The sequence below is a fragment of the Drosophila willistoni genome (genome assembly GCF_018902025.1).
Source record: "Drosophila willistoni isolate 14030-0811.24 chromosome 2R unlocalized genomic scaffold, UCI_dwil_1.1 Seg167, whole genome shotgun sequence".
NCBI classification, from domain to species: Eukaryota; Metazoa; Arthropoda; class Insecta; order Diptera; family Drosophilidae; genus Drosophila; species Drosophila willistoni.
The window spans coordinates 22108345-22136331 of record NW_025814050.1 but is presented as its reverse complement, the minus strand read 5'-3'; the positions used below and the strand labels follow the sequence as shown (position 1 = coordinate 22136331).

The window sequence follows — 27987 nt, the reverse complement described above, 5'->3', positions numbered from 1 at the left end:
TTTTTAGCGTTTTATCTGAGCAAGGATGCTGAGATTCGTTTCGGTTCACGATGATGCCAGTAGCGGAGCAACTTTGAAACGTTACGGTTATCTTCGGTTCTCAAGAGCGCGTCTCCCAAACGACATTCAATCTGAACTAACTCAACTCAACTCGGACTAGTTAGAGTAGTTAGAACGTGGCGGCAAACATAAGAATTCCTATTCAGTTACAACAAAAAGTTTACATTGTTTGAAAACTAATTAAAGTGAGTTTCAGCTTTTGCAAAATGCGAAATAAGAAAGAAGAAGTGTGATTACGTTAAACACTTCTTCAGCAAAGTACTGTGACAGTAAATGCCATGAAATTAATGACTGTATAAATCATTGATATCGTCTAACAATTGGATTATTAATATAATAAAATAAATGGATTTGTTTAGATTAAAGCTGCAACAAGTTATGCTACACATGACTTTTTAGTTATGGTTATTTTGGAAAATTTATTAAATTGTATGACTCTTTTTGGTATTGCTGCTAGTCGAATAAATAATACAATTATTTTATTTGGCACTTTGTTTCTATATAAAAAGTTCTTAAATTCATGTTGACCGTTTGTGTGCTTAATACAATTGAATAACATGACTGCACTTTGGCAATTGTTTTGTCTGCGAAATATCCTTGTCATCTTTTGAATATTTGATGTTATGATTTTTTAATAGACTCCCGAGTCCAGTAAAACATTTCAAAATACCCCACAAATAAATTTACTTCTTTTATCTAAATTTAAAAATATGAGTTCAATGAGTTGTGAATAAATAATAGATAAGTTAAATATTTGCCATGAAATACATTTTTGCCTTAGTGGCTTAAACTGCGAAGAGTGTGAAAAATAAATAATGGAACATTGAACTTGAAAATATTAAAATTATACATGAAATGAATGAATGGTGAAAGTTTTTTGTTTTCAGTTTTTTTGACTTAAAATTGCATTGTTATACAATTGTCAAGGTTTCGTCAAACTGAAAAAATTTTAGTCATAATAAGTAATTACATTAACCTACCTAAAAATGACCTGTCAGACGGAGAAGTGTTGTAAAAATTTACGTGGACCGATTTGAATGATTTGAGTCTTAAAAGTATTCTGTTGACAGATTTCTCTCGGTGGTTCTTGATAGAGCCCCTCAAAGTCAGATAAACTAATTGAATTCTTACTCCTGTTGAAGGTAATCAAAGTACCTAAAGACGTGATAACATAACTTTGACCACATTTCACATATTTGGCTTTTGATTAAACTTGATTGGATAATTATCAATCTCAAATTAGTAATTCAAATTTATCATAGATATTTGTGGATTTATTAATAAAACTAGCAAATGTAAGGGATTGCATTAACCTTTCGTCTGCTGTTAATTAAAAAGAAGAAAGTAAAGGGAATTAAGTTGATATCAATATAATATAGATGCAGATATGTGCATCTTCGAAATACCTTTTACATGTTGAAAATGAGTATTAGAATGGAAACATAAATATGCTGCCAAATTGGATTAACAAGAACTACAGCAAAGATTATTTCGAAGACACTTACAAATTAAATGCCTCAGTTTTTAACAAGCTTCCATGTATGAGATTAGGTAGACTGTATCAAATTTATTATGAAACAAGCAGTAAAAGAAATTTCTACATATAAGCTCTCGATACTTCTATGAAAAAACTGAGCAGATTGTTGATTGTAGATTTTTTGTTTGATTATTTTCCAAAAGTATAAATTTATAAATGCCCTCTTTTTGCTTACATTGTTAAAATGTGCTGTCATTTAACCGCACAGTGGTACTCAATATCCATTATATGCTATCTGGCATCACTAACTTGGTATTCTGTGGGCAAGAATTTGCTTTATTTCAAGGTAAACAACCTTTTGCATGCTATCTAATATTTCATCTAGTCAAAAAAAAAAAAAACCCGAAAAGCACAGAAAATTCTTTGCAAAACAAACATAGTAAAATTCATGAAAAACAAGCAACAACCAAAACAAATTTTAAATAAAACAACATGCAGACACACACACACACTGATACAAACAATGCAAACACAAAAACGAAAGCAAAAAAAAAGAAGTGACCCAAACAAATAACTTGAAATTAAATCGACAGTCAAACTACAAGGGGGGTAAAGAATACCACAAGTAAACGATAGTGTTCCAAGAGCAAAGGAGACAGAGTAAAAGGAAAAAAGTTGTAAAGAGAGAGAGAGAAAAAGCGGCAGAAGGAAAGAAAAAGCAAGAGGGAAAGTTCTGGCGGACACTGTACGTGCCTTTCCTTTTTAAAACTACATCAAATAACATTTACTAGCAGAAGCTGCTACCAACCAAACCCAACACCCTCACCCATCTTCAAAGCGCCTTCCCTGCCTCACCATCTGAAGCCAACACTTGAACCTACGACCCGCCAACGACCTTCCTTCTGCTGTTGCCATTGCCTCTTTTTTTTTTTTGTTGCTCTGGCATTTCAAGTGCCGCGCACAAGGGCTTCGATTTCAGCTGTGGAAAATGAGAGCGAGTGGTGTGTGTTTGTATGTGTGTGGGTGTTGGTGACTTGGTTTATGTTGTCACCCCAGCGAGGTAACCGGCAACCCCTAAGCGCTTCACTTTACATAGCAAAAACTAGAAGATTGTAGAGATTAAGCCCCCGTCGCCACCGCCGCCAACCGAACCGAACTGGCCCACATCTCTCCATCTCCATCTTTTACGTCTTCTTGCTATCGTCATCTTGGCGTTCTCCTTCACTGTGATTTGTATGCGTTGCCTTCGTTTGGCTGGGTTAATGTTGGTTTTGCCTCTTTCCCCCCGGCGGCAAGAAAGGGGATGTATGTGTTGGTTTGGGTGGCTGTTTGTGGCGTAACGCCTTAGAGTTGACTCCAGCAACAACATTTCGCTTATCCTCATGCCACCATCACCGCCATCACCACCATCCCCACCCACCTCATAATGCCTAGCGGCATACGTTTTACACTAAAAACCTACGTAGCTACTTTCTTTTTCTCCCTCTCACTAAACCCCACAAATATTCTCATCTTTTTTTTTGGTCTGTGTGTGTTTTTGGCGTGTTTGTGGCATAAAAATAAAGATAAATGCGAGTTCTTTATAACATCGTAGCAGCATAGAACACTTTGAAATGGCGCCACAGATACACGCACAGTGGTTTAAATTTGTCAAAAAATGAAAAGAGAGAAAGTAAAGAAAAGCGTGATGGGTGGGTACAATCTTTATTTCTTAGAAAAAAGTTCAAAAGGAAAAGAGATTCCATTTCTTAATATCCGGAAATTCTCTTATTCTTTTTTCTCTTTCTTAGTTGAACGGAATTTGCTCACATTTCCACTGTGTGTTAAACACCTTGGTTTCGAACCGGCTTTTGGGTTGGGCTGGGTCGCTATGTCATGGGGTTGGGGTAGTTGCTATCAAAAAACCGTCACAGGCAGGCAAAAACAGTGGCCAGGGTAGAAGAAGCCGAAAACTTGTGGGCGAGTTACCCGGGGAGTTTTTTGTCTAGACCTGGCCAAGAGAGAGATAGAGATAGAGAGAGAGGCGACTGAGAGCAACTCTCTGGCAATGCGTTGCTTTCTCTGTGCGGTAGCTGCGGTTGTGAGTTTTAGATTTCTAGATATACTTTTATATGTATGTACATGTTGTTCCTTTTTTTGTGTGACTACCTCTCTAGAAATAAAATGTGAAAAATAAAAACAAAGATTCCAACCTGATGATAAGATAAGGCAAAGCGCCGATTTTAAGATACCCTACAGCAATTTAGCAAGTGTATTTACAGTTAACCATAATTAAATATCTGGACCATGTTGAATAACTTTCATTAAAGTTAGTTAAAGTTTAATGTCAAGTTGGTATAGAAAAACGAAATATAATAAAGGGAGGGACAGGGAGATGCACAAAGAATTCTAGATTGACATATTTATGTGGACTTCCCTGTTGGCATACGGTCAAATACTCAAAGCGGAAACCGGATACCATTTGCCTACTCAATGCCTTCGATATTAAGCCAAAGAAAACACAGGCAGGCAAGGCAAAACAGAAATCTGTAAATTGAATATAAGAATATTGCAAAGAAAGAACGAACAGATGGGCATATGTATGTGCACTCATCTGTTATGATAGAAATGTGCAAGCAAGGGAAAAAATAAAGACGTAAAAGACGTATTGGCATATTTAAATCGATTGTTTTTAAAATGTTTAAATTTCTGCATATGTACTTAGAAACCTTTAATTTAGGCATTCACAAGAAATAAGTTAAGATTTTAGAACTAACGAATAAATATGTCTATTTTTTTTATGGAACATACTTCTCGATTATCCTAATGGACTCTATTGTAGAATATGCTTACCACATTCCAACTTAGTGAAAAAAATGAAAGGAAAAGCTTTGGCTTTGCATATAGCGAAAAACGTTTTCGCTATATATTTATCTACATTGGCCCATCTCTGGGCCAGTGTCCCTATTAATATGTATGTGTATGTGGGTGTGTGTGTGTGTGTGTGTGTATGTGTTGATATTAGCGCTTCTTTATGGCTCTAAGTGTAAGTGTATAAGTCTCTGTGTGTGTATGTGTGCCACGCTTCGTCGCATTTTAAATTAGGCTTCATTTTTATTTCTATTTACTTTTAGTCTTGTTTTGTATGTGTCTTTCCCTCTCTCTCTCTCTCTCTCTCTCTCTCGCTCTCTCTTTATCTCTGTCTGTCTATTGCAACTGTGTGTTTACGCAGCAAAGTTTTTTTTTTACACTCTCCTACAGCAGTCTTCCTTTACGTTTTTCTTTCGCTTTTGTTCTGTTTATTTTTCATTTTCACTTTTATTATTGCAACATCTCTACAATATTTTTGTTTATGCCTCTGTTTATTTGGGCTGCGCCAAGTAAAATGTTTGATTTATTTTTTTATTTGCCAATGAACGTGTTTATTTATGGTGTTTCGCCTCCATTTTTCCCTTCCTGCGATTTCCTCTTGTTGGTGTTTTTTTCTGTTTTTTGCCTGGTTGGGTTTTCCTTTTTTTTAGCTTACTCTTGCTTTTCCCCATCTCATATGTTTGTTATTGTAAGCTGCAGTAAATTGGAAATTTCTCAAATAGCTTGGCTGTGTGTTTTATTTGGGAATTAGCTTTGTGAGCAAAAGATTTATGCAAATCGTTGTTTTTAGCTGAAATGCTGCAAAGAAAAACACAAAAAAGTCATTCGATTATTTTAAATAAAATACAAAAAGTGCTCTAAGCAATTGAAAACTAAACTCTCTGTTGCTATAAAATTAATGATTGTAGGTATTATACATTCCTAACTAAATCTTATGGTTATCTGTAAGACTTCCAAAAACTTTATCAAATTTCAGATATTTTTAAATAATATTTTAAATAGTTTTCTTATGAATACATTTTTAGGTTATGCCAAAGTCCCATTTGAGTCTCCTTTGGGCATTAAGATCTATTCAAAACCTTTCTTTATTTCATTCATTAAAAAAAACGAATCATGTTTCCTAAAAACATTGATTGAAATATCTGAAAAACTCTTTTTCTTCTTGGTTGCTGTTAACAGGCAGTAAAAATCATTTGAATGGCTTAAACCGCATAAAAACACAAGCCCCTAAAAAAAAACTCTTCTTAAGCCAATGCTTGGCCGGAGTTTCTGTTCTGGCTCTTCTTCATGTTTTCCAAGAAACGCCAACTAAAATATGAAATGCCATTCCCTTCCTTACAATGCTCAGTTATCCCAGTTTTTATACTTTCCTGTTTCCTGTGGTCCCCTTTACAAACAAACAAACACAGCAGAAGAACAGAATAAAACACAGAAAAATAAGTTGGCAATTGCAGGGCAAAGAGGAAAAAAATTCTGTTTCACTTATCGGGACTTATTTTCGACTTTGACTTTAAGGTGACTTTAAATACCAAAACCATAGCGAAATGAACCTAAGAGGATTTCGTTTCGTTTGTTTGTGCTTGAGCGGAGTCCTGTCCTGCCTGTCTGCTGGAGTCTTGTCCTGCCTTCAACCCACACAAAAAAAAAAAACGCTTATGTTATTTTCCTTTGTCAAATTTTCTTATGCTATTAACTTTTCCCTTTGAGTTTTAAAACTTGAATATGCTTGATCAGCAGCTCTTTAAATATTTGTCCATTTGTTGTAATTCACCAGTTAAATTATTTGTCACAAATATTTTTATTGGTCTGAGTGGAAATTGGAAACCGCTTTACGTAAATACACATGGCACATTTCAATATAACACAACCACAAAGTCAAAATGCATGAGTTTTAATTAATTTCGTCATTACAATAATTAATTGAATGCGAGGCAAGGGATGCTACGCAGCTGCAACAAATTGCAATATATTTCACAGCTACTTAGTTGTGGCCATTGAATGCGATATGTGTGTAAATTTACATACACAAATACACCAATACCCATATACATGTACATACATGTGTGTGCAAACAAGTAAGTTTATAGCCATGTGTGCCGGAATGAACTTTTCGTGCTTGTGCGTTCAACTAGATATGATTTATTACCGCCCAACCAGCTCATAAATAATTAAATGCATACTAAATTCCTTGGGGTAGGAGTTGCACTGTAAACTCGAATTCGATAGTTCTCAGAAGTGGAACAGAAATAACTTTCTAATTTGTGTTAATAACAAAATTACTAACATTACCTAAAATGTTGCTTCAATAGTTTATTAATTTAGGAATTGGTTGGAAAATCATTGCAAGAAATGGTGAGACTTACCCCATCTTACAGTTTGCTAACAAAAACACATTGAAATTGTGTACATATAATTTCTGGTTCAATTCTATAACCAAGTACCCTGTTTTTCTCTATTAACTGATTTCATACCTACCGAAACATGGTGAAAACCTTGTTAGCATACTTTAACCTTTAAGTATTGCTTAAAGTTTCTGCATTTATACATATTTGCCCCTTATTGACTTGTTTAGTTGCATGTTCCTATAAATAGCCAGAAAATCTCTTGCGCCTATGACTCACACTTGAAATATCTTGGAGGGCTTAAAGCCATGCTGATAAATCTGTCACACATAAAGAAGCACAACGAATGTCGGGGCGTCGGTCCCAACCCACCCAGTAGGGGTAACTGAGAACTACATGCATTTCAGGCCACGCCCACTTGAGGAGGGTACACACAAAACATGAGTCTAATTCATGAGGCAACGCATTGCCTTCAGTTTCCTTGACAAACTACACATTGTGCCATAGATAAGCCAACAGAAGAGTGAATGAATGAATGAACGAACGAGTAAGTGAAAGAATGAATGGATGAATGAATGGCCACATGAATAGATGGTTGGCTTAGAAAAACCCTCTTAGTTTGTCCAGTGGTTGCAATGAACTGTGTTTGTGTGTGTGTGTGTTGTTTCTTCTCAACGGCCCAGGATGTTAACTGTCAGGAAAAGCCGAAGAGAGAGTAGTAGCCGCAAATCAATTTGGACTACAAGTAAATCTTCATGGGACTTAACTATCATTGTCGTTTGTCCTTGCCTTGTCTTGTCTGGTTTCATCTCTGCTGGGTCCTATTACCAATCGACAGTTTCAAACAGCAGGCAATTATTTAATTTTTGAATAAAATTCAATTTCCATTACGCTTTTATTAAGCATAAAGTTGTTACTAATTGCTGTTATATATTTCATTGGCAACTTTTAACTCAATTTGGCTAACTAATTGTTAAGTATTGGCCTGTTTTGATTAAATTGAACAATATTTGCTCATTTTACAATTGATTTGCCAGCAACAGTACAAAATATTTTATGTAAACTTTGAAAAATACAAATTTTGTAGCATACTTTTTTGGGTCCTTTATGAAATAATTTTGATTGCATTTTTAATGGGCGTCTGGACGATTTATTAAACATAAATACCAATAAAAAGTGTCAAATTGAATATTTACGATTTCAAAAAGTATTTTTTTAAAGAACTTTGTAGCTTCTCAAGGAAATATTTAGGTCCTTCTTGTTCATGGCAAAATTATAGCACCCATTTTTGGGCAAATTTTTTGGGTTTTAGCTATTAATCATATTTATGTTTCATAAAATTCGTCACAGATTTCAGGCGAAATATTCCATAGTATAAAATTTATATTTTTATGTATCCTAACCAAATTAAATCTTTGCATATATTTCATTTCGTATTGTGTAAGCCGAAACCCAACAAACAACAAAAGCAACAATAGATGATTGTGGACAAAAATATGAAATATGACAGACATTTTTCAAACAATTTATTGTTATATTCTGTAGTTCATTGGCAATTACCAAAACGAAATATACAATGCCATAGATTTTTATAATAAATTTGTTTTCTCATTGATAAACCTTTTTTTTATTGTTGTTGCCGTTTTCAGATTTTGCCTAGTCATGTACCAAAGCGTAATGAAATAAAAAGAGAGGAAAACAAACTCCAACGTTATAAAAAATTCAACAGCTACAAAAAAAGGGCAAACCAATTTCAAAAGCAAAATGCTGAAAATCTGCATTTTTACATTTGTAATTGTGGCAGCAGCAGCGGCAGCGGCAGCAACAACTACAATTGCGACAGCAACGGCAGCAACAACAAAGTCAGAAAGTCAAACCATAACAAATGACTTGGCAACCAGCAGCAGCAGCAGCAGCCACGCCTATCAGCCCACCCCAACAGCCAACGCCCTTGCCTCGTCGCTGGTGGTCACAGAAGCCTCAAGCGAAATGAAGCATAACCAGACAACGATGAAAATTTCAACGGAAATGCAAAAGGAGTCAGCGGATGCGGATGAAGGGAATGATGGCGATGGTAGCTCTACCTCAACTTCAACCTCAACAGCCACGCCCACCACAACGGCCACAACCAGCACAACAACAACAGCGGCAACAACAAGAGCTACGGCAACAACATCATCATCATCATCATCATCATTGAAGTTAATGACAACAACATTGCCATCCTCCACGCCATCTCCACCTCTGAGTAGCATTAAGGATGCACTGCAGCGTCTCAAATTGAGCGAAATGCCAGCACCAGCAACCACAACAACAACAATAGCAATAACAACAACAACAACTGCAACCGAAGAACCTGATGAATTCACTTCCCCATTGAATATACAAATGCAAGCAGCTGCCTCATATCAAGTGGCCGAAACCCTAGCCGATCTCAATGAGGAAGAGCGTGCCCGGTACGATGCCATGTTGGCCCAACAGCCCACAGCAAGCAAATTGAATATTGTGGATTTATATCCGCTTAAAATCGAAGATATGCAACCCATAATAGAAACCGATAACGAGGAGTTGCTGCGACAGCGTACTATATTCACGCAACCCGAGAATCTAGAAGATTTTCGTCAGAATCTTATGCCAAACGAAGTGGAAATGATGCTGGGCAATGAAGATGTCGATAAGCTGCTGCTAGTGAAAGATAAATTGACAACTATGCCAAATGATTTTGCTGGCAAACTTTTGGCAGATCAAGATGATTTAATAACTGAAATTGAGAATAAATTTCAATTGCATGAAACGACCACCGTCAGCTCCAGCTCCAGCTCCAGCACCACCGCGAAACCAGCCTCATCGACTCTGTCGCCTCTACTGCTGCAACCTGGCGATACTTTCATAGACCGTCGTGTTAAGAAAAGTTTTGAATTTCCCCTACAGCATCGTGCTAGCGATGTGATGGCCATGCCCCATGTCGATTTCGCCAATACGAAGTTTCAAACAGACTCCATGGACTCAATGGGTGATAATGGAAAGGCAAATGGGGGTGGTGGTGGCAATGGTGGCGCCGCCATGGCTGCGGCTACACATCCGGAATTTAGCACCACCAAATTTTACAACAGCAAAGAGCTGTACAACGAAATGTTACTTCATAATAAGCGCAAAATGATGAAAGAAACTAAGACAACGCCCACAGCTGGCAGCATTATAAAGTCATCCTCAACTACATCATCGTCGGAGGCCACAACTTTGAGTTCGGCAGAGTTGAAAACAAGTCAACCAGCCACAAAGTTGTCCGTAGAACGTGTGACCTTAACTCCTGCAATGGAAAGTTTTTCGCCCACAATGGGAACAGCTACAACAACAACAACATCGACATCATCATCGACAACAACAACAAGTACGTTGAAACCAAGAAAATATCAAAAGGAGCTTAAGAGAGCCAAATTATTGCTCAAGGCTTTGACACCGCCCAAGCTCGACAACAAACTGGAAGTGGTGTCTGCCACCAAAGTCAAAATAACAACATTGTCCTCGTCGACAACAACACCAGCAGCAGGAACAACAACAACAACAACAGCAGCATCACCACCGTCAGCAGCATTGGAGTCTCACCACTTGGCCACTATGGACACAGCTAATCCTACAAAAGCGGCCTCAAAGCCAATTGCCCGGCCGCGTATTTTAAGTCGCCTACAGGAGAAAATCAATTCACTTGAATGTGAGATACAAACGGTTCCACAGGATTCGCATCTGTGGCGTGGCAATGAAACCCATGAATTGCTCCTGCCCATTGTGGTAAGTAAGCGAGCGGTTGGTAGAGCTTTAGTCAAAAACAAAACAAGAACAAAAAACGACAGAGGGAGAAAAAAAAACAATTGAAACCTTATTAAGTTCTTATCATTAGTAGACACGAATTGAATTGAACAAATGAAGCAGACAACACCCACACACACACACACACATACACACCACACGGGGCGTATGCGTGTTATTTGTCTTAAGCGGGTTAAGCAATTAGCTGCGGTTAAATGAAAAGGGAAGGGGGCATAAGTATTGCCACTACTTCTTACTCCGACTACATTTACATAATACGCCTGCTAATTAGTATGGCAGAAGCTTAGTTTTTGGTTGCTCTTCGGCTGGCTTAAGTAAACTTAGTATGAAAATGAATAGTTTGTTGAAGCTCAGGGATTATTCAAAAGGGAATTGAAAGCTCCTAATGGTAATGCTGAAATATCTTCATACTGATTGATTGTAGATTAATGGGTATTCAATCATGAAATTGAGCAGGCGAATTGGGATCTGTGTAGTTAACTGTTATCTATCCTTTCAAGTAAAGTGTTTGCGTATGTTCGACTTCAAGTTTAACTTGCCTTCTATCTATGTACATATATTCCTAAACTCAGTTAATTAGATCAAGCTAATTGGAAAGTTTTTCAACATAGCCATTCCAAATAAGGTCAAATACAAGTTGCTTTTCATTTATAAAATGTCTCGAAAGAAGTTTTTCATCCAGTCTAGTAGAAATCTAGTCAAATGGATAAATTGTTTAAAGGTTAATAAACTAAGGCCAATTTTCTGTAGTGTTCTTCACTCGGTATCGTTTTGCAATGCATTTCACTTTTACGCCAACAATCAGAAGCAAAAACAATTCGAACGTCTTCTCAGCCCTTTATCTATTATTCCTTTCTACCAAACAACAAAACTTGTTTACTTGGCTAATTGAAAACCTTTTTCAGTTACCAATTGTTACAAAAACAGCAATAACAACAACAGCCAAAAGTAAGCCAAAACAAACATAAATAAATAAATAGCAAGGCAAACAGAAAGAAGCCAAAAGATACGAAAATTTACTCGCCCAAGTGGTTGCTTCCAAAAACGTTTCCAAATGCTATACCTATGTATCTATATACATATATATGTATTCCCAAATGAACCCTAAAACGGAAAAATTTAATCCTTTTGATAACTTAGGCACAAGATGAACAAGGATATTATTGATCGTCATTTGATTTGGCTATTTCCGTAACAAGTTGACCGGAAATGCGTATGCAAAAAAAAAAAGAAAGAAAAGGACAAATAAAACAGAAAACAGAAAAGGGGCAAAATGGTCATCAACATGTAAAAAAAGGGTTTCATTTTCTTTATTAAATCGTATTTGTTGTTAAATCGCAACAAACGAACAACCAAAATAGAGTGAGAGAAATGGGTATAGGGTAAGCGGAAACTACAACAAAACAGTTGCCACCATGTGTTGGGCATATTTCGTATTTCATGTCCTGTTTATTTTGACGTAAATCAAGCCATTTGCCTGTGCCAAATCACAGACCCAAATTTAAACACAAAGTACACTGGTTTAGACTGTAGGAAAAACAAACACAAGATCAATCATAAATCACTGAAGGAAATTGATGATTGATTTGTATAATAGAAGAAAATTCCACAGCTGTTGCCATGCTCATGTTAATGTTTATTTAAAAAGAAATATTTGTCTCACTGAGCAGTTTGCAACACTTTTTGTTACTATTGAATCAACAAAATAACCCACTGATAATGAATAGGTTGAGGCACAAAACAGGAGACCGAAATATCCTAATTGTTTAGGAGCTGAAATGAGTCGATATCAGGATATGTTTTATGACAGCCGTCATGAAAGTGACTTGTCCTTATCCTTCTAGCAGAATAATTTTATTTGCATATGCAAAAACAAGAACTTACTCTGCCCAATGAATTTTATCAGACATCTTTCATTTGAAGCAATTGCACTGAATCTATTTAATTTGATTTAAATTCTTTATCATTATTAGTCTACATAAAATATTCAAGCTAAGAACATTTTTAGAGTATTATGCTTCAAAATTAAGAATTTATGATAAAAAAAAACCTTCTTCATCCTAGACCTTAATAGAATCCTTTATCTGAATCCTTTATAGGAAAATAATTTTCCTAAAATATCACCCACTGTGCGGTGTCTTAGCATTTCATCCCTTGGCAAATATTTAAATTCATCTTTGCAACCCTTTTCGATTGAAGTTATCTGACAGTCTGTTGGACTGTCTTCCTATCTATCTATCTGACTATGTGTCTGTCTGTCTGTCCTTCCGATTGTGTTCATTGAGTGACTTTGTTGCGAATGCCTTTTGCTTTCGTCTACTTTGCTCTGACTTTGGTTGTGAAATGTTGTTTAATTAACATCAACTGTTTGCAACTGAATGCCATTAAATTTGATGGCTTGCTTTTGGGCTTCACTGCTTTTTGTTAATAAAAATAAAAAAGAAATTGATTTTCTGTTTACCTTTTAGTCAGCCAAGAAACAGCAGTGGGAGAAACCAGGTGAGAGAACGGCTCGGGGTAGAGGTCTGGGGCAGCTGCTTGTCCATGAATTTAATTAACGACCCAATGCTGCAGCAAGAAGAAAAAAAAACATTAAGAAATGGCATTATGTATACCTTGCATAAAATTAATGCTGACTTTTTCAACTTTTTTCCGTTCTTTTCTTTTTGTTTTTGTTTTCTTTTTTTTTTGGGATGGTCAAAGGTAAATGAAATACAAATGCAAAAAGAAAACAATTAAAGAAACCATTTTAATACCGTGTAGAAAAAGGAAGTATTCTCAATCACAAAGTTAAATCTTTGAACGTCTCAAATAGACTTTGGTTACAATTAAAAAATTTTTGTTATTTTTAACCCTCTTAAAGCATGTCAATGTCATTAATCAAGCTGAAAACGAAACATCGTTATATAGATCGGAATTAGAGTGGAAAATAATCCTAAACGTATGTTTTCAATCATATACATGATTAAGTACAAAATTTTCTACATTTTTAACATACTTTTGCAGAGGGTATTTCAAAGTCCACATACTTAATTCAATGTATTTTCTATTTCATTCGTTTTATGCAAAAAAAAACAAAAGTAGCCCAAGAATGTTTTCAAACATTTTCCTTACCATCAAAAATAAAATAAAAATCTCTGTTGGTTTAAGAGATTTCTTTCTGCAGTTTAGTTTTCTCCATTTTATTTATTTTTATTTCATGCTCTTTGAGTTGTGAAACAATTTGAAAAAGAATTTAAATAGCTCAAAGGTAACTAAAGGAAAAGTATAAAATTCATTTAAAAATATGTTGCGAAAAGAAATCTGCAGTTGCTTTAAGAAATAGTTTAAATTGAGTCATTATCTGCATGTCTAATACTAGAAATAAAATATTATTTTATTTAACAATAATTTTCCATAAAACTAATCCCAATTGGAGTAAATCTGATGTAGTTTCTCTTAAAACTCTGTAAAGTCATGGACCATTAAGCGTTGAATGTAGTTCAATCCATATCAGTTTATTAATTGCCAAACTAAACTCTACGAAAATAAATATTTGTTTGTGGAAAATGTATTAAATTTACCATTTATTTGGATTCTCAAACAAATGTGCATACATCTAACAGAATTTGTATATAAATATTTGAACATTTACATATGTATTTTTTCTGCAGTCTGACCACTAAAAATAACATAAAATGGTACATTTTTATGCGAAAAATGCCAAGCCCTGGTCATTAAAATGCCATAAATTTGAGCTCTGACAAATCCCACCCATTTATTCTGTATGTATACAGCATACAAAACTAAACCGCTTCAAATTGCACAAAAATATGCTAAAAATTTGCAGGATCGAACATAAAAAGGTCCACCACAAAGACGAGGTATTCTGTATATGGCTTTCATTTTTATTGTAACGTGTTTGTGTGTTGCTTGTTGTTCGCTTTGCTGTAGGAGAGAAGTTTGGTCTGTGGCTTAACCCAAATTAATAAAAATTTGAAACATAAAGTGGTTCTACGCATATGTTATAAACTTTACTAATATCCCCATGCGCATTTTACCCCGGATTTTCAGGGCTGACAATCAAAATGAACCTTTTTTGTGCAAAGAAGTTTATTAGGTCTAGGGATTTTACACAGTACTTATGTAAATTTGCTTTTGGGGGGGATAGATAACCAGAGGATATAGAGAAAAGCGAAAAAAAGGGACAACATTGTAGCAGACAAATGCATTAGAATACTGTGAGATGTTATAAAAGTGAAATTAGAAAAGTTGCTTAATAATTCACTTTACCATTTTCGGCATTTGGTTTAATCTTCTATTGCCAATGGTTTTTCTCACTCTCTCTCTCTCTCTCTCTCTCTCTATTCCTACAGACTACAGAACATTGTAAACCAGATGAACATTGTATACCAAATGTACTCACCTGGCGAGGTGAGGCTGAAATCCAATCGGGAGACATTCTAATTGTTGAGATCAATGATGCCATGTTGAATCCGAGCCATGAGCCCAACAATACAAGCAGGTAAGTCAAACCAAAGACATGGATGTCTTAAAGACTTTAGTCCTTACTTTGAAAGGTTTACTCTATGCTCACCGCATCGCACAACTACTTCAACTTAGAGAACATACATACAATTCCAAAGAATTAACTTAAGAGAAACTTCTTTAAAAAGTACCTGGACTTGGCATTTAAAGCGTTGCACCACAACAAGCCAACCAAACTGGGAAAACTTTTACTCCTTTCTAACACTCAAAGCTGACAACTTGGCTAAGCACACACACACACACACAACACAGACGCATATAAGCTTACACACATATCCCCATATATCCACCTGAACTCACATCTAACATACAAATATATAAACTTTGCAATTTTTCAACAACACGTAGCCAGAGGACCCAAATACAGCAAAGCAAAAAACTTCTTAGAAATGAAAGAGAGCCAGAATAGGGCAGAGAAATGGAGACAGAAAACATGGAGAACAAATGCCAGAGAGACAGAGAAATATGAGGACAGATAGAGCACATACACATAGCCATAGCAAAGGGGTCACAACAAAAGGCAATTGGCAACAAAAAATTAACTGAAATTTAGTAGACAAATGTATTAGAAAGACTTTCAATATTGGTTTTGTGATACACAAATCTTTGTAATAGTAACTAATAGGCAAGCCTTTGTTTACATTCCTAGAGCCTTAAATGCAATCTTCTATATGTTCTATTTAGCAGACTTTAATCAATGTGACCCATTAAGTCTGAATTTATGAATTCGCCAACTTCCAATGGTCAGCATTCCTTTCTTAAAGATCTTTTTTTAGATAAAGAAATGTTGGATATTGTTGAATATCATTCTTTCAGACGATCTTCAGTCAGAACTAGACTACTTCTTATTAATTACTCCCCTCTTGTGTAAAACAGATCTTACCTCTCCACACCCATGGCTGTAAAAATGTGGGAGCTAAAAACTTTTTACTTCCCTAGAACTTGGCAATCTATTTGCTCTTTTTCCACCGCCTCTAACATTATTATTATTTGTTGCTCAGCGCATTTGTTAACTTTGTTCATATAGCAGCGCCTTCCAGTGTTCCCTCTTTGCCCATGTCGAAGACCGCGCTACCCTCTCACATATTAAATCGATAATGAAAACTTTTTTGACATCTTATTTTCATAGTTGGTAACTTTTTGCCCAATTGTATGCCATATATTGAAGCATTCTTTTTTTTTTTACTTCACTTTCACTCGCAGTTGGTAACTCAATTGTTTGTGGTCTTGTTTTGGGTGAGAAGGCTGAAAAAAGGTAGCGAGAGGGAGGATGCGAAACTTATGTCTTCATTCTTTTTTTTATTATTTTGAGTTCAGTCGAGGCCCTTGAGCTATATGAATTGGAACTTATGCAGCGCACTTTGGGCTGATGATGATGAAAGCCCTTAGGGAATATTGTGAATATATATGTATATAGCTTTAAATATATATATTTTCCTCTTTTTGGGGTGACTGCTTTTGATGTTTGTGGCAAATGAATTTTAATTTTTTACTTGATAAGCTTGCAAAAACTTTTTTTTTTATATATGTACATATACTTGCTGTAAGGCATCTTCCAGCATAAGATAAGAGAAGCGGCCAGACGAAGCTAAATTAAAAGTACCAAAAAAAAAAAAAAACATGGCCAAAGAGATAGATAGACAGAAAAAGAGAGAAGCAGTGAAAAACGTGATAATTGCCATGCCAAAAAGGGTCAGCAGCATCTGTGAGAACGGGGTCAGCAGACCCATCCAACAAAATGACTAATGGTCAACCCGAAACTAGGAATAAAAATTAATGTCAGCAAGCGCATTTATATGCGCAGTTTGTAAAAAGGATTCGCTGGCCATATAAAATAAACACGAATAATGAAGAAATCCCTTTTATAGGCGACTTTGAGTTACCCTTTTACAAAGATCAAGACAACATCCAAAACGATAGTGAGTGAACGGTGAAGTGTAGTTTAGGGAGAAGGACATATTCATCTCTTTCTATTTGTCATATATCCTGAACCAATGTACATTGATCTTATATATTAAGCAGATATTGTAACAGATTATAGATAGAAAATCCTTTGATGATTCTAAACATAACTAGGTAACATGTCGAAGAATCATACATCATACATATGTATATTTTTTACAGTTTACACATTGGAAAAACGTACGTAACATATAAAAAATACATACGTATATGAAAATAAATATATGTATATAACAAAAAAGTTTAAATGTTATCAATTAGTTTTTAAAATATCTTGGCATAAGGCTAAATAGTTATAAAGTAGAGCTTCGGTAAACATCAAAACTTTTCGCATCATAAAAAAGTCTTCAGTCTTTTCGAATCTGCCAAAACCGATAAATAAAAGTTCAGTTAATCTGTGAAAAACTCCAAAGAAAGTTCGTTTTGTAACAAATATAAACATTACCGTAATAGCTAAAATTAGACAAAAACTATAAATTGTTAGTCATTGTAGAGCTCATTGCTGTGTCAAAACTGTGTTTCACATGTTTCACCAATTTGCTGACCTAAATGTACGCATTGGCCCTACGGCTACAGGGTATAAAAATAGCGCAAAATGATAAAATAAGTAAACAAAAATATGCGTTATACATACAGAAAAAAAAAACCAAGCCAAAGGAGATGAGAAATAAAATCCAAACAAAAAACCGAGGAAGAGAGAAAAAAAAACAATTTAATAAACTGTAAAAAGGGCATGATAATGGGAAAACGTGTCTGGGTGATGTTAGAGCGAAAAAAACCCAACTAAACGGCTAGTGGACTCACCTCATCTCGGTGCAAACGTGCCGAAGGAAAATCAATAAAAGGTCCCTAATGGATGTTATTATATAATAAGCTGTAGAACAAACACGTTTCAATGAGCATTAAAGCACATTAAATAAAAATAAAATGAAACGAAAACTAAATTCGGATGAAGAGGAAACAACAAAAAAAGGAACAGAAAGTAAAACACCTTAACTTAAAGAGGATTTCTCAAAGCCTCGCCGTGTATTCGATGTGGGAGTGTGTGAGTAGGTGCAAGAAGCACTCACCTGGCAGCATTTTCTGCACTTCTGGGTATTACAAATGTTGTTTCAATGCTCAGCTGACTGCCATGGTTACAAGAGTTCAGCTAAGCTGAGCCCCAACGACCATGATGATGTCGACACTGATGATACATAATGACAGTTTGCCTCGCGGCTAAGTCAGTTACTTTGATAAACTACATACATCACTCGTACTTTGGGGTTGGGTGGGCGTAAAGCACTGGGGCTACTTCTACTCCAAATGCTCTGTGTCCGTAATGTTCTTAGGGATAAGTTAGATACCTTATTCCTCGATTTTTTTTTTGTTTTTGGCAAGTCAGCAACTTTTTCAAGTGCAGCAGTGAGATTTGCCAGGGATAAGAGTATAAACAAGCGTGTAACGCTTTCGAAATGAAAGAAACAAATGCGGATTTGGAGACAAAGGACTTGGGAATACACTTAAATGTACTCATTAGTTTACTTACTAAACATTAATGAGTTTGCTTTAATTACTATATTGACCTTTTCTATTTCGCTGAAATAATGGGAATTCTATTAGTTCCAAGAAATTTCCACCAACAAGCTAATATTCTATTTAAATACCAAAAAGGAGACTAATGAGTATTTAAAGACACCCACAACAAAATCAATTTAATAAACAGATTTATAGAAAAACATGTTTTATCCTACTGAATGAATATTGGCTTAAGAAAAGTAATATATTTTTGGAAATAAAGTTGGAAGAGAATGTATAAATAAAACACATTGTTGAAATTGTTTTATTAAAAATACTCCCTCAAGTTGAATAGTATGAACTCCAAACTAATTTTAATGTAATGAACCAAAAACCACTTTGATAGGCAGCTATTTAAATTCTATAAATACAAAACCACATACTTAGGTTTGAGGCTTCTTAAAAACTGTTTTCATAGATTCTTCTTTTTTTTGTTGGGTTTGTGGTTAGCAAAAACCACACCCAAAAACAAAAAAAAAAAACTGCAAAGCCGCTACAAACTCTGGTCTATATATTTGTGTATGCCAGAACTTTAACTAATTTCATTTCCGTTTTACGCTATTTAATTTCCGCCCGGTAAACGACTAGCAAACTGGGAACTGGAAACCGGGAACCGGGAACATGGCGATAGCAACCTTACCTGCTTATAAATAAATTTCAATTAATTAAGCACACACAGCAACCTACAACGCACGAACGCTTCGGCAACCCCCTCTGCTTCGTCATATTTATAACTTAAACAAGCAAACAGACGCCATTTACATTGGGCTACCTTTTAACCATTTTCCCCTTTGGTTCAAACGCTCTTTACTCACACTCTCTCTCTCTCCCTCTCTCTCTCTCTATTTCTTACTTTCTCTTTTTCGCTCACTGCAATAAACGTCAACATCGCGAATGAATGGTAACGGGAAATACAGTGCCGTACATGCCACACAGGTCTATCAGGTAACACGCTCTGGCCACGAGCATTGCGACGTTACCGAGGGCGTCCTACTCGATATAACTCCGCTGGTGGTCGATGGCCGGAAACTGGTTACGTTGTACGATAAGGACCTCACCGAGGGAGTTAACTTGCTAATTGGTGAGTAGACGCTGCTCCAATGCATCTCCAAAAAAAAAATGGCTAACTGAATCTATTTCAAAATAGGAGAAAAGTTACCGCAGATAGTATCAGAGAACTTAGCTAAATTTAGTCAAGATTTCTTAGTCAATATGAGTTAAAGTTATATGTAATATGTCTAACCTAGTAATATTTTTATATGTCTACAGTGTAGTAATCTGGTCCGATTTTTTCTGTCTGCCTATGCTTCAATCCTAACAAACAGTTCAAATTAGTCGTATTATCTACACCTCTACATAGTCATTAAGTTGGCTAAAACCAAGCAACCAGCAAAATTGCTCATATTATAAGAGCAAAACATTATAATGATTAGAAAGTATATAAGCTGAAGAAGTAATACCTACCACATCAGACTGTTGGTATAGTTGGTCATACTCTTAATCATAGATTTTCTATTTAGCTATTAATAAGAGCATGCAAATGTCTGCCAGATTAAACAGAAAATGTTTTTTTCTGTTATTTGCTTGCTACACACGTCTGCTAGGGAGCACTTTTTTGTTGGGCCTATTTCTCTATTTTTTTTTTTTGACCAACCCCCAACGATGTTTCTTTAATTAATTTGAAACCCCATTTTTTTTTTATCATCTCTTCCATTTCTTGCAGTGGTGTCCGAGCTGTGGGGAACACAATGTGTCCGCCTAAAGGTGACCACGAAAACCGACAATTGTGGCGAGAACGCCGATTGCTCCGGCAAGGGAGTTTGCTACTCAAATGGCAACATGGAGGAGTATGAGTGCCAATGCTGCAGCGGTTTTGCGGGCCCGCATTGTGAGGAGATCGATGCCTGTAATCCCAGTCCATGTACGAACAATGGCATCTGTGTTGACCTCTCGCAGGGCCATGAGGGCAATTCATATCAGTGCCTATGTCCATATGGTAAGGTCATTAGTGCCTACATCTCTCTGTCTCTCTCTCTCTCTCTCTCTCTCTTTTTGTGCTTTTTTCTTTGATTGTGGGCGGTGGAATTGTGGTGAAGGCTAGGTTCTTCCGCTCATTAGCAGTGTTGTAAGCTAATGATATTAATATGCCGCTTATGTCGCCTTTTCTATCTCTCCCTGCTTCCTTTTTTCATTTGGTGGCCCAATTGTCTCTCCAGGGTATGCGGGTAAAAACTGTCAATATGAATCGGATCCCTGCAATCCTGCTGAATGCATGAATGGTGGTAGCTGTGTGGGCAATTCAACGCATTTTCGGTGAGTCAAAGTCAAAGTCAAACATAGACACAGCCAGTCAGTGCCCTGAGGTGGAGCCAGCCAGGCATTATTCAATTATCGCACACAAAAGGTCCTTGCCATTTGGCTACTGGTTTAGGTCTGTGTCTGGCTTCTCTTTCCCGGACTGTCTGCGCCAGTGTTTGCTCATAAATGTTGACTTTTGTCGCATGTGTTCACATGTGTGTGCGTTTATTATTACATCATATTGCAGCTGCGACTGTACGCCCGGCTTCACAGGACCTCTCTGCCAGCATAGTCTCAACGAGTGCGAATCATCGCCATGTGTGCATGGCATTTGTGTGGATCAGGAGGACGGATTCCGATGCTTTTGTCAGCCAGGTAAGCGACTCTAAGCGCATATCAAATAAATGCAAAAAAGAAAATCATGAAACACGAAACGTACCCACATTATTCCCTTTGTGGATTTTGGTTTCACATATTCCAAAGCCAATGTTTTCCGAGCAATCATCATGCAATTTCACACTAGAATTGTTTAAATGTTAGTTTTGCATTAGAATTTGAATTTGGTCAAACATAATTACGACCATAAATGGCAGGGGACATGTCCAGAGAATACATAGTAAATGGGATCAGGTTATCAAACTTGTATATGATTTTCGTGTATGCTTTAATTTCAAAAATCCAACTCCTTAGCCTTTAAAGAAATGATTACTTTCAACCTTAGCTAATATAGATAAAGTGATAGGTACCTACTTCAAAAATGAAATCGAATTTCACGATAAGAAGAAAACGAAAATCCACATTGAAGCTCATAAATTATTTTATTGGCACAAACACGATTTGCATAAATCGCACTCAATCACAATGATGAACGGAAAATAAGGGACGGGCAAAAAAGAATTCCGGAAACCTACGCGAGTGGTTACAGACTCACTCACGCTCCGTAAATTGTCGCAGGCAGTCGAATAATTTCCATTTCATTTATTTTGCACATCAACATTACACTTAATCCGAAACCCTTCTCAAAAACCCCCCATCTCACCCTTCGATTGTCTACAGGTTTCGCCGGTGAATTGTGCAACTTTGAGTATAATGAATGCGAATCGAATCCATGTCAAAATGCCGGTGAATGCATCGATCACATTGGCAGCTACGAATGCCGGTGCACCAAGGGCTACACGGGCAATCGTTGCCAAATAAAGGTGAGTGGGCAAATAAAATTTACACCCCTCCAAAAAGGTCTTATTTGTTGTCACTTCATATATTCATCATCAATTATCGCCTCGTTGGTAAGCCAAACGGTCTACAGGTTTCAATGTTTTGTGAATTGGATAAACTTTCATTAAGCTGTGAAATCAGCTTTATGTCGAATAGACTTTACGTTACTAAATAAAAACAATATATAATTATAGCATGGGCCTTTAAATGTTGCATCTGATATATAAAAGTTTTGAAAACAGTTTTAAATTTTCCTTAATATAAGTATAATAACCTAAATTAATATTGATTAAAACAGTTTCTTATAATTTCTTTATTGTACCTGCAACAGGTTGTACTTATAATAGATTGTGGAATAGCTTGTATATTACAATCAGTATCACTTTGCATAACAGATTATTCATATTTTCTCTAAAAGTAGCTACTAATAGTGTTCGAATGAAATCCCTTAATCATTTTAGGTTGATTTACAGTTTCAAACAGTTTCAAAACTATTGATACCAACAATTTTATGAGAATTTGTCAAAAGAGTTTAATTATAATTTCTGAAACAGTTTCATAACACTTAGTGTAGTAGTTTCTAAAAAAGTTTGAATTACAGTTTCTATAGAAACAGATTAATGCTTCTACTTAAAATGCAATACAATTTATGATAGTGAAAGCAGACCAAAACTATAGTAAATCAAGATGAGAATCTAAAGAATATATGTACATATATTTGTCATAGCCAGCTTGTCGTTTGTAAAGCAAAGTAAAATTAGCAATTTATACTAAAATTTTTGAACTGGAACCAAGGCACTGGTACCCTTTGGCATAGATACATATGAATGTATGTACATACATATGTATGTATCAATATGCATATATAATGTAATTTCATTTCATCTGCGAAACTAGAGTCGGCAAATGACAGCCATTTCGAAGTAGTCGAGCTGTCTTTTCTTTTTTGTGTGGTATGTGGACCGTATGACAATTCCCATATGCAAAAGTTGAGTTACCCTCAGTCTAACCTCGAGCAAGAATCTGCAGTTGACGGGCAGCAAGTGGAATCAGTATTGATTTAATTTACCCATTCCACATTCCAATCTCCCACATCCACTTTCATATGTATACATTTTCTCCTGTGAATTGTGGGTAAGGGAGTGAGAGAAAATATACATTTTTGAATACGTAATAAAGTTTCGCTGAGTTGCTTGCTTCATTTCGCTTCTTTTTTTTTGCAACTTTTTTTCCCCTGTTTGTTTTTCAATATGCTTTGATTTTTGTGTATTTGGTTTTAGGTTGATTTCTGCGCCAACAAGCCGTGCCCCGAAGGACATCGGTGTATTGATCATGGAAATGATTTCAGCTGCGAATGCCCAGGAGGTCGCAATGGACCGGATTGTAATCAAATGCCACGAACGGTAAGTCATGATTTATGCAGTTAGAGCTAGAAATACGCAGAACTAGGGCTAAGAGGCGAAGTGGTGGCTTATGCGGCAAATGGGAAATGTTAAATGGGAATGGAAATGTGTGTGTGTGTGGCCAGTATGGAGTTTTCTCTCGACATCTTTCCCACATATGCATAACAAAAAGGCCAACAAATACCCACAAATTGTTGGCTTTGGGGCAGAGCTTCAAACCCACACACACACACACACACATTTAAAATACATGTAACTACCCAGTTGGAAATGAACTCATCAAGTATAGACGATTTTTTCGCTCATTTTGTCTTGCATATTGAATCCTATAAGATGCCCCAGAAAATAGAAGCTATCAATGGGCTAATGAGAAAGAAAAAGCAGTAGAACGAATTAAATTCTGCTTGAGTTCGACCAAATAATTTAGATAACCTTAATCTTAAATAAGATATTTATGTATCAGAACCACTTGAAATATCTCAGCTTATGTCACTTATGTGGAGAGGATCAAATGCACATTTTGTTTCAACTCCTATGCGAAGTCCTGAAAGGCACAGTCATACTCTTTAGTATCGTGTGTTAAGTTTCCATTGGGTCAGTGTATATGTCTTGATATATGAATTTATGCATGGGTTTACGCCAATAAAAGGCAATGGCAATTGGGTAACCAAATGTGCAGCTGCATCGTAATTGTTGCCAATTTTGTTAGCTATGTAACTGCTGTAAAATTTGATATTTTGTTGGCTTGTTAGTTTCTGTGTGGTTCATGCCCTGTTTTGTTATGCATTTTAAACTGATTTACGACTTTGCAGCAGATACACTTGCTTCAAATAAGGTAACAACATACCACGTAATGAATTGGTTTCCTTTTTAATTTAAATTTAAAGAGTTTTTTCCATCAAACCTCACTTGTTTCACTCCTCACTGTGTACATACATATAATGGGAAGCCATTGACGTTGTCGTACTTGCCACAAAACAAAGGCAAAAAAAAAACCTTTCTCCCAACCACTTAGTTCATAAATTAAGTTAACTTTGCCATGGTAAAGCCTCTGACTACATCACTGACATGATTACAATGAAGAGCTCAGAGACAGAGTGTATACCTTACATTTCCTTGTGCCTGTCGTCCATTAACTAAACTCACTTTAAAAATTTAATAAGTGTTCAATGGACTTTATAATTTGTGGTGCTAAAATAAAACTTAACAAAATGTACATAAATTAAGCGTCGTCGAGGCGCCATAATTAAAGCTTTGTAAACTGATGGACATGGCAGAAAAACCGCGACGAGGTTGAGTTTGTGGCATATAGAAAGACCGTGCCGGGTGGCATTGGGTAATTTCTGAAATTACCAACAAACTGAGGGGGCAAAGAAATTTGTGCCTAGAGTGGCTGCCACCACGGCCAGATGAGATGTCGAGAGCCTGTATAGCTCCTGTCGGAAGGCAGCAGAAAATTAATTACATTTCACTACGTCAAGCGCTAATGTTTAACACGCCACGCCCACACACACACACACACACACACATTTCCCTAGTTGCCATGTTTGCCAGTCAGTAAATGTTAGTTAGTAACTTGCCAAGTCCATAAGGTAACATTAACCACCAACCAATGCGATGATAACTTTTTAGTATTTTCAGCAATGCAATGTGAATCCTTGCACCCATGGCGGCACTTGTTGGTCCAGCGGCGATAGCTTCTACTGCGCCTGTCGTCCCGGCTATACAGGAACTATGTGCGAAGGTGAGTTTAAGTTGAAGTCATTAGTTATTCCAATTAGAAGCAAACTGAAAACTAATAGTTGTTACCTTGGTAGTAGAAATGTAACTTGAAAACCTAAAAGATTTTCAATATTATGTTTCATACATTAAGTCAATTACATGGTTATACTTTTCTTTTTAAATATATACGAAATATTTAAATATATATGTATGCATATAAAACTAAAAGCCGTCTTTAATGTGGTCCTTTCTCAAAAGGTTTAACCACTTAACCTCATTTTTACGGACTTGGTGTGTATTTATACCCTCTACCTGTAAGTTAAATGGGTATATAAATTTCATTAAAATCTCTCGTCTAAAAATATTACACATAAAGTTTCTAAAGAACCAAGTCAAAGTATATTTATCCCATAATCCTTGTAATCTTAAGCTGTATCGATATCGAATTGTGTGTTGAGTAAATCGTCACTTACAAAGAAGATTTAATTAATTTAAATAGTAAATATAAAAGAATTGAAAATTCTAATTATAGCCCAGATTGTTTTAAAGGATTTCTTAAAATCAAAGTTAATCAAATGAGTATCTTTAATTTATGATTTTACTTGTTAAAGGGTATCAATAACTCTTTACTTTTTTATTTTAAGCTTCTTACTGATTTTCTTCACTTCTCTTGCAGATGAGTTTGTGGTAGAGACTGTCGTTAGCTCCAGTGAATTTATTGTCGACGATGCCAACGCTAGAAATTTTAATGACAAAACTTTTGGTTCATCGGTTGTGCTTAAGAGTCCCATTGAATTGCATAATGCATATTTTGCGGCTGGAGTTTTGGCGGCCGCCATTTTCATCGTTGCCATTGTGGTAAGAGTCGTATACACTCACACACACACACACACACAGACATACACCCTCTCATACACACACACACTTACCGAGAATGTACATCTGCCTCTTTGTCAGAGTGTAGGAGACAGTCAGGGAGGGAGGGACAGTAGGGCGGTAGAAAGTACAAGGGCTGACCAACAAGGAAATTGTACTTTGCGGTTATGCAAAGTGCGCGAAATGGCATTGCATATTCATTTCCATGTCCTGAGTTACATGGCACGGAACGGAAAACACAACCAAACTGAAACCGAAGCTTTAACCAAAGTTCAATCGAGTGAACCAGAGTCTTAAAGCGAATGCAAATTCATAGAGTAATACATAAGTCAGAAATAAAGAAAACACGCCCAGTTCCCATTACTACTTATTTATATCCAAATAAAATTGTGAAATTGTAATTTGAATTGATAAATTTATCAGACACAACAAGCACGCAATTTAAAGTTAGGACACATGTATATTACGTATACGCCCTGTGGACTTAAATTGTTTTCTTTTTCTTAACGCGAATAAGTAAAACCTTGGAATTATCTTTGTAGAAAGGACAAAGTCGAACCACCCCTTAAATTCTAATTTCCATGGTTATTAGCAAATAAATTATTAGAAAGTTTCAGTCTTAAATTTTGTTATTCAATAGACGGTCATATGTCTTCAATGTGTAAAATATATATATTTGTAACCACTCTCCCACTAACACGAACACATTATCGTCATCTATTCACTATCAGCATTTACTAACCGATATTTTTTTGGAAAATTTCGTTTCTCTTTCATTTTTTACTTGTGCGTGGGTGTATTTGAAACAGGTCACCATCTGTCACTGCAAGGTCAATCAGACGTATCGAAAATTCTCCGCACGTTCCACATCGTTTATACCCATTTTGGGCTTCAGTCGACGACCCAAAATGCAAGGCAAACTCAATAAACATTGGCTAAGTGGCAAAGGGCTGAATGGTCCGGCGGCGGAAAATGCAACGGGAGCAGCACAAGCACAGGGCAATGGCAGGAATGGCTGTGGCTCCACCTCCACCTCCACCTCCTCGTCGGCGACACAGTCAACGCGTCACTTGCCCTGTCAGCCAAATAATGGCTCAAGTTCGCAGACACAGACCACGCTGGGTGGCCAATTGCAAGAGCGTCCGCCATTCCAACGCCATTTGGCCATGAATCTCGAGAATGACATGTATTACACTGTGGACTTTAGTGAGAATTCGCAGCACTCGCCGTTAATACAGTGAGACTTGGTTCACCCCGGAGCTGTAGCGGATGGATGTGGATACAACAACACTGAGGCAACTGAAGCTGTTGTTGGCACTGGTAGCGATGGTGGCTGGTTAGTTAAATTTACGCCCGTAGCGGAAGGGCGGAGGGAGTGCTTGGAACTGGCACTGCAGTCGACTGCAGAGAGAATCTAAGGCAAATGTGTAGTAAGCTCACCACACTTGTGAGTATGTAATTATTTTCCATGCTACTACTCGTTCGAATATTTCAAATATGTGAACAGTATTGATAATAATAACTAAAGCATAAACTTATTATGGGATGATGGGTTTAGGTTGATGTCAAAATTAACTTTAACTTTATGATTATATACTAATACAATACTAATATTTATGATTAATATTGTCATAATAGGCTTACCCACAAACTTGTTTATCAAGGTTTATTTGAGCTAAGCACACACATCCACAAAACCCATATGTACACACACACACCCATAAACACACAAACACACTTGAAGGTTTTGTATGTATGCAAAGTATAATGTGTGCAAATGATTATGTTTGACTATAAAATACAGACAAAATGAGGCTAAAATGCATTAAAACTCTTTATGCCAGACACAGAAGGCCATTTCGACCATGAT

The 27987-nt window shown here is 36.3% G+C and overlaps 1 protein-coding gene across 2 annotated transcripts; it reads left to right on the top strand.

The window, feature by feature from the left end:
- The first annotated feature begins 73 nt into the window (after positions 1 to 73).
- Positions 74 to 27987, top strand: LOC6642814. Of its 2 annotated transcripts, none has more exons than XM_023175975.2 (12): positions 74 to 245; positions 8379 to 10518; positions 14913 to 15061; positions 19521 to 19684; positions 20327 to 20599; positions 20820 to 20916; positions 21149 to 21276; positions 21958 to 22100; positions 23397 to 23519; positions 25161 to 25263; positions 25918 to 26099; positions 26927 to 27987. In XM_023175975.2, exons 2-12 carry the CDS (start codon positions 8494 to 8496, stop codon positions 27356 to 27358), a joined length of 3819 nt encoding a protein of 1272 aa, XP_023031743.1. In that variant the 5' UTR covers positions 74 to 245; positions 8379 to 8493; the 3' UTR covers positions 27359 to 27987. The 2 variants fall into 2 exon arrangements, with proteins under 2 accessions (XP_023031743.1, XP_023031742.1); XM_023175974.2 differs by having other exon boundaries at positions 25152 to 25263.

Bases quoted from the DNA above. Each gene is read 5' to 3' on its own strand.
- LOC6642814 (XM_023175974.2), top strand. From the start codon at position 8,494: ATGCTGAAAATCTGCATTTTTACATTTGTAATTGTGGCAGCAGCAGCG. The intron at 15,062-19,520 runs GTAAGTCAAACC...CGGGAAATACAG, and splicing joins GAGCCCAACAATACAAGCAG to TGCCGTACATGCCACACAGG. The intron at 26,100-26,926 runs GTAAGAGTCGTA...TATTTGAAACAG, and splicing joins TTTTCATCGTTGCCATTGTG to GTCACCATCTGTCACTGCAA.